General features: G+C 41.4%; 1 protein-coding gene across 1 annotated transcript in view; it reads right to left on the bottom strand.

Moving 5' to 3' along the window:
* CENPJ (centromere protein J) overlaps positions 1-7,919 on the bottom strand; it is a 67,529-nt gene that overhangs the window by 41,537 nt on the left and 18,073 nt on the right. The window contains exon 8 of the mRNA XM_015565052.1: positions 3,218-3,383. Coding sequence (XP_015420538.1) covers positions 3,218-3,383 — 166 coding nt within the window. The remainder of the gene's footprint in view (positions 1-3,217; positions 3,384-7,919) is intronic.

The raw sequence follows: 7,919 nt of genomic DNA, 5'->3' as shown, positions 1-7,919 counted from the left end.
GAAAAGCTAAAGGAGTTCATTACTGCCAAACCAGTATTATATAAATTGCTGAAGGGTATTCTTTAAGAAGAGGAAGAAGAAGAAAAGGGTAAAGATAAAAATTCTGAACAAAGTGACAACAAATACATATCTAACAATATGTGAATCTAAACATCAAGTGAATAAAAAAATCTGATGAACAAAATAATCTGGTGAATAGAATAGAATCAGGGACATAGAAAGGGAATGGACTGACTATTCTGGGGGGGGAAAGGGGTGTGGGGGATGCGAGAAGAGACTGGACAAAAATCGTGCACCTATGGATGAGGACAGTGGGTGGGGAGTGAGGGCAGAGGGTGGGGTGGGAACTGAGAGGAGGGGAGTTATGGGGAAAAAAGAGGAACAAATGTAATAATCTGAACAATAAAGATTTAATTTAAAAAAAACTATGAACAAATTCCTATGCACACTGCACATATCTTATTTTGAAGTAAAAAAACAAAATGGGAACAAATACAATATTTGTATTTGCATGTGGCCTGCGGGCCGTAGTTTGAGGACCCCTGTCTAGATTATAGATTTTAAAAAGAAATTCAAATAAGTTTAATATCAATTTTTAATCTAAAGAGCAAAAAAAATCTATAATAATAAAAGAATAATATGCTAATTAGACCAGACAGCCGACATTCCGGATGTCCTTCCAGACGAAGCAGCGGCAGTGGGGGCCAAGGCAGAGGCTGCTAGGGGTGATCAGGCAGGCAGGTGAGCAGTTAGGGCGATCAGGCAGGCAGAGTGATTAGGGGTGATCAGGCAGGCAGGCAGAGTGGTTAGAGGTGATCAGGCAGGCAGGCAGAGTGGTTAGGGGTGATCAGGCAGGCAGGCAGAGTGGTTAGGGATGATCAAGCAGGCAGTCAGAGTGGTTAGGAGTGATCAGGCAGGCAGGCAGGCAGGTGATCGGTTATAAGCCAGTGGTCCCGGATTGTGACTCAGACATCCCCCAAGGGGTCCCAGATTGTGAGAGAGTGCACACCCTCCCCCTACCCCTGTGCACAAATTCTGTGCCCCGGGCCTCAAGTTCTTAATAATTGCTAGTAGAATTAAAACTTGAAATGATATTTATGAAGAGATAATCTGGCAATATCTATGAATGTACGTACCACCCCTCTTTAACCTAGAAATTCACTTCCAGGAATTTACCCTACAGATATAGTTGAGTATGTAAGATATATGGGGGCAAGGATGAATTTGTTTTGTTCACTCCTATATTCCCAGCACATGCCTTCTATATCACAGGTATTCAATAACCACGTGCTAAATGACTAACTTGAAGAATGATTGTGAAGTGCTTGTGTACAAGGTAATTCAAGACAATACTCTTAATAGAGAGAAAAAACAGAAACAACATAAATGTTTAGTTAAGTAAATTATGGCACATCCATATAATGCAATTCTATTCAATGGTAAAATAAAGAACGAGGATGTTCTTTATGTTAAGATACAAATGATTTCAATATACTTCCATTAATTTTTTTAAACTTAGTAATATATATGCATTTGCTTAGAATTCCTCCAGAAAGATACAAGAGATTGGTAACATTGGTTGTATCAAAAGAGGAAAATTGAGTGCCTGAGCAAGGGTGAGAGAGAGATTTCACTGTAGATACTTTTTTGAAATAATAAATTTAATAGATTGTTAAAGTCTATCAGATTTAATAAATCAAGCATTAACCAAAAGATGGCACGTGTTTCTCCCCACAAAAGTAAAAATATCGGATTAAAGACCCTAATCAACATGGCATGTGATAACTTAAGCTATAGGTGTGCAGAAAAGATTGTTCAAAGATGGTATACTACAGAAAGAAAGAAATCAAAAGACAGAGCTTTAAAATACTGGTATTTAAAATATGGACATGCATGGACAGAGACAATAGGGTGCTGAAGGCCTGGGGCAGGAAGGTGGGGGCAGGCTGGAGGGAGTCAATGGAGGAAAAAAGGGGACATATGTAATACTTATAATAATAAAGAATTATATATCTATAATAATAAAAGCATAATATGCTAATTAGACTGGACAGCCAAACAACCTTCCAAACATCATTCCAGACGAAGCTGCAGTGGCGAGGAGCAAGGCAGAGGCAGTTAGGGGCTATAAGGCAGGCACGCAGAGTGGTTAGGGGCAATCAGGCAGGCAGGCAGGTGAGCAGTTAGGAGCCAGCAGTCGCAGATTGCAAGAGGGTGCAGGCCAGGCTGAGGGACCCCCCCCCCCTGCATGAATTTTGTGCACCGTACCTCTAGTATAATAATAATAATAAAATATGGACATGGAAGATGAGTTTGCACTTTATGCATAAGCAAAAGATAGACACTTAAATTTTTTCTCTTGGTAAATTAAGTTTTTCTTTTAATGAAGTCCAATATATCCATTTTTTTCTTTTATACTTATTTCTTTGTCTTCTCTTGGAAGTCTTTGCCTATGCCACTGTCATGAATATAATCACTTCCATTATTTTTCTATGGTTTAGCTAGAAGTGCATTAGTTCTTTTTAAGTACTACATTCCTCTGATCATGTCCATTTCTAACTTTGAAATAAAAAGCGCTGATAATTTGGCCTATCAGTTTATAAGTTTTAAAAATAAACACCTATTCAGTATATGGGCCTTAAATTATTTTTTTTAAATACATTTTATTGATTTTTTTACAGAGAGGAAGGGAGAGAGATAGAGAGTCAGAAACATCAATGAGAGAGAAACATCGATCAGCTGCCTCCTGCACATCTCCTACTGGGGATGTGCCCGCAACCCAGGTACATGCCCTTGACCGGAATCGAACCCAGGACCTTTCAGTCCGCAGGCCGACGCTCTATCCAATGAGCCAAACCGGTTTCGGCTAAATTATTAAAAATGAACAAAACTTAACAGTATTTGTTGTGTGGTAAGTCAAACAAATTAACACAACATTATGACAGTGAACTTCCAACTCCTGGCTTATTAATTCATTCATGTCATTTGTGTACTCTTTCTGTTTGTTTGGAAACCTTTAATAAGAAAATATTTTACTTTTTAAAAGCCAGACTACAAAAGATGTTCCTGATGCAGTGTCTCAGATAGATAATTTGTTGAGTCAATAGATGACTAATAAATTGATACCCAATATCTCTCTGACATATCAAATAATCCTAAGAGTCTTACAAAACTGAAATCTTTACTAATTTATATGAGTATATAAGTATTGGTATACCTGTATTTCTTCACGTTCCTTTTTATCTGGAAAAGTTCTTGCAACTGTAGTATACTTTTCAAAAACTTTGCGTTTATTTTGTAGCTTCCTCATTTCCTCCTTTTTAAACTCTTTTATTCGAGTCAATTCATTTGCTTTCTGTTGTTCAAAGTCTGTGATTTCTTTCCTAAAATGATCAAACCATGTTATTTAAGGAGATTATCTAAAGGGACCTACCATCTCAGTAAATATAATAATCCACATGTGGCACCAAAATGAAACACCAGGAACAGGCTGGTAATGAGGAGCCGGAATCTTGGTGAATCCATTTTCAATCCATAGCACCCTTCCGACAAGCACCTACTGGGCACCTGCTATCAATCAAGTACACTGGAGGAACCATGGTGGAATAACTAAACATCCTTATTCCTGTGAAGCCTCTTATATCTGATAGGAGACAGAAAATAGAATAAGTAAGTAAAATATATGGAACACTAGAGGCCTGGTGCACAAAATTCGTCACAGGTATGGTCCCTAGGCCTGGCCTGCAATCAGGGCCATCTTCCCCAGTTGCCAGCAGCCTGCCCCACTCCTTACTGCCATCTACCTCCGGTTCCCTGTTCTCCATTGGGAGATCAGAGCCTGCCTGCCGGCCAGGAGGAGGGACCGAGAGGTTGGCCGTTCCCGCCCGCTCACCAGCCCCGTATCCCACCGCCAGTCACCCTCTGTGTATGGGGCGACTGGCAGGGCCAGAGCCTTGGCCTGGAGCCACCCACATCTGCCACGACCCATCCCTGATTCCCTGTTCGCCATTGCATGATCAGAGCCTGCTGGCCGGGGGAAGGGACCAAGAGGTTGGCTGCTAGACCCCAATTGGGTAATCGGGGCCTGCGGGCTGGTGGCAGCTCCTGCATTAAGCGTCTGCCCCCTGGTGGTCAGTGTGCATTATAGCCACTGGTTGTTCCGCCGTTTGGTCAATTTGCATATTACCCTTTTATTATATAGGACTAGAGGCATGAAATTCATGCACAGGGGGGTGGTGTTCTTCAGCCCGGCCTGCACCCTCTCCAATCTGGGAACTCTCAGGGGATATCCGACTGCCGGTTTAGGCCTGATCCCGCAGTTGGACATCCCTCTCACAATCCGGGACTGCTGGCTCCTAACCACTCGCCTGCCTGCCTGCCTGATTGCCACTAACCACTTCTGCTTGCCAGCCTGATCGCATCCTAACCGCTCTCCTGCCAGCTGATTGCCCCCAACTGCCCTTCCCTGCCAGCTTGATCACCCCCAACTGCCCTCCCCTGCCAGCCCGATCGCCCAAAACTGCCCTCCCCTGCCGGTCTGATCACCCCCAACTGCCCTCCCCTGCCAGCCTGATCACCTACAACTGCTTTCCCCTGCCGCAACCCGCCTCCTCCACACGAGGCGGCAGAGACGCCGGGACCAGCCTCCTCCATGCCACGCAGTGCCGCGGGACCCACAGGCCCCACCGCGCAGAGCAGCCACCAGGCCCCGACACCTCTGTGCGCGTGGCCATCTTGTGACGGCCATCTTGTGACGACATGAGGGCATGACGCCGCCTAGGCTATTATTAGTATAGATTAGGAGTGGCAAGGAAAAAAAAAATAAGCAAGGAATGAGGTTAGATAATATCAGGGTAGGAGATTAAAATTATAGATGGGGTCATCTTGCTGAGATAATATTTGAAGTAAAACCTAAAGAAAGTGAGAATACCTATACAGTTATTTGGACAAAGCAGTTCAAACAGAGGGAACACCACATGCAAAAACCAGCTAAGCTGCCAATGTGGCTAAAACAGTGAGCAGGAGACAGGGAAAAAAAGGGGGCCGATTAACTAGGTTCTTACAGACCACTTGAGAACTTTGGTATTTAGCTGAGAAGAATGTTGATTTAGCTGAGGGACTGTCACAGCCCAGTTTCATTGTTAATGCTGTGTTAAGAGCATAGGAAGAGTGACATCAGCAAGAGAGTGGAATAGGAGGTCCCTGGCTCACATCTCTCCACATGAACAACAATCCAACAGCCGTTCATGAGCATAACTGATTTTGGAGAAGCTCTAGGATTCAGGTAGGAGGTTGGGAAAACCTGGTGAAGCCGTAAGATCAAGGACAGCCACTGAGAGAAGGCAAGCCCATACCCCAGTGGAAGACTTGCAAAACATGGTCCTGGCTGCAGAATGAAAACAGCTTAGATCCCCTATGGACTCAGCCCCAGCTCCATCCGCCAAAGGACTTGTGAAGAGCAACACCCATCTGTGCCTCTAATAACGGGCCCACACATCTCAGTCCCAATTATAGATCCTAAAACAACCCTGTTACCTGGCCCCAAACTGCTATACTGTAGTTGCAGACAGTTCTGCACACCCAGAGACCCATCAGAAAGATGCACAGGAACCTGGGAGAAGCCACACTCATCCTTACCCCTGGCAACATATCCCCTGCCTGCAGATTCAACAGTGGACCCAGAAGTAGCCCCATGACCTAGATCCAGCCCCGATTGACTATGGACAGCTTAAGGGAGCTGTGGGACAACGTGAAACGTAACAATATTCGTATATCAGGTATGCCAGAAGATGTTTCTTTCCCACTCCCTTCCTCTCTGAAATCAATAAAGATACATTTAAAAAAAATTTTTTTTTAAATCCAAGAGGAAGGAACACTTCCAAGCTCTTTATATGAGGCCAACATTATCCTAATTCAAAATCAGATAAAGACACTACAAAGAAAGAGAATTATAGGCCAATAACCCAGATGAACATAGATGCTAAAATCCTCAACAAAGTATTAGCAAATCAGATCCAGCTATATATTTAAAAGATCAGCCCTAGCAGGTTTGGCTCAGCATCTAAAGCATCGGCCTGTGGACCAAATGGTCCCAGGTTCAATTCCAGTCAAGGGCACATACCTTGGATGCAGGCTCCTCCCTGGCCTGGGTCCTGGTTAGGGATCGTGTTGGAGGCCACCAATCGATGTGTTTCTCTCACATCAATGTTTCTCTGTCTCTCTCTCTCTTCTACTCTCCCTAAATAACAATGAAAAAATATCCTCGGATGAGGAGTAACAAAGAAAAAAAAAGTACATACACACACACGTAGATAACATACATATATACACACACACACATAGATAACATACATATATACACACACATTAAAAAGATCATACACCATGACCAAGTGGGATTGATTCCAGCGATGCAAGGCTGGTACAATATTCGCAAATCAATAAACATGATACATCACATAAACAAACTGAAAGACAAAAATCGCATGATCATATCAATAGACACAGAAAACACATTTGACAAAATCCAACCCCATTTTTGATAAAAACTCTCAGCAAAGTTGGAATAGACCAGACAAAAAGAAGAAATAAAAGGCATCTAAATCTGGAAAGGAGGAAGTAAAAATCTCATTATTCACAGATGACATGATATTGTACACAGAAAACCCTAAAAACTCCACCAAAAAACTTTTGGATTTAATAAATGAATTTGGCAATGTAGCAGGATATAAAATCAACACCCAAAAATCGATGGCTTTTTTATACACCAATAATGAATTCTCAGAAAGAGAAACTAAACAAACAATCCCACTTACCATTGAAACAAAAAAATTAAGATACTTAGGAATAAACCTAACCAAGGTGGTAAAAGACTTGTACTTGGAAAACTACAGGACATTGACTAAAGAGATAGAAAAAGATATAAACAATTGGAAGAATATACCATATTCATGGATTGATAGAATCCACATCATTAAAATGTCCATACTACCCAAGGCAATCTACTACAGATTCAATGTGATCCCTATTTAAATACTAATGGCATATTTCACAGCTCTAGAACAAACAAAAATTTATATGAAACCAAAAAAGACCTTGAAGGCTGCAGCATTCTTGAAAAGAAGAGCAAAGTTGGAGGACTCTCAATACCAGATTTCAAGTTATACTACAAAGCCAACATAATCAAAACAGCCTGGTACTAGCACAAGAACAGGCATATAGGTCAATGGAACAGAACAGAGAACACAGAAATTGACCCAAGTTATTATGATCAATTAATATTTCACAAAGGAGGCAAGAGCATACAATGCAGTCAAGACAGTCTCTTCAATAAATGGTGTTGGGAAAATTGGAGATACATGCAAAAAAATGAAACTAGACCACCAACTTACACTATATACAAGAATAAACTCAAAATGGATAAAAGACTTAAATGTAAGTCGTGAAACCATAAAATCCTAGAAGAAACCATAGGCAGCAAAATCTCAGACATCTCTCATAGCAATATGCTTATAGATACATCTCCTAGGGCAAAGTAAACTCAGGAGAAAACAAACAAATGGGACTACATCAAAATAAAAGCTTCTGCACAGCAAAAGAAACCATCAACAAAATGAAAAGAGAACTCACTGTATGGAAGAACATATTCGGCAATGATACATCTGATAAATGGTTAATATCCAAAATATATAAGAAACTCACACAACTTAACAGAAGGAAGACAAATGATACAATTTAAAAATAGGCAAAGGACCTAAATAGACACTTCTCCAAAGTGGACACACAGATTGCCAAGAGACATATGAAAAAATGCTCAGTCACTGATCATCAAAGAGATGCAAATTAAAATAACCATGAAATATCACCTCACACCTGTCAGAATGGCTACCTTCAACAAATCAATAAAAGACAAGAGTTTT

This window comes from Myotis davidii, unplaced genomic scaffold (assembly GCF_000327345.1).
Source record: "Myotis davidii unplaced genomic scaffold, ASM32734v1 scaffold840, whole genome shotgun sequence".
NCBI classification, from domain to species: domain Eukaryota; kingdom Metazoa; phylum Chordata; class Mammalia; order Chiroptera; family Vespertilionidae; genus Myotis; species Myotis davidii.
Note: the sequence above shows the minus strand (reverse complement) of the source record. Positions and strands in the feature narration are given on the sequence as shown.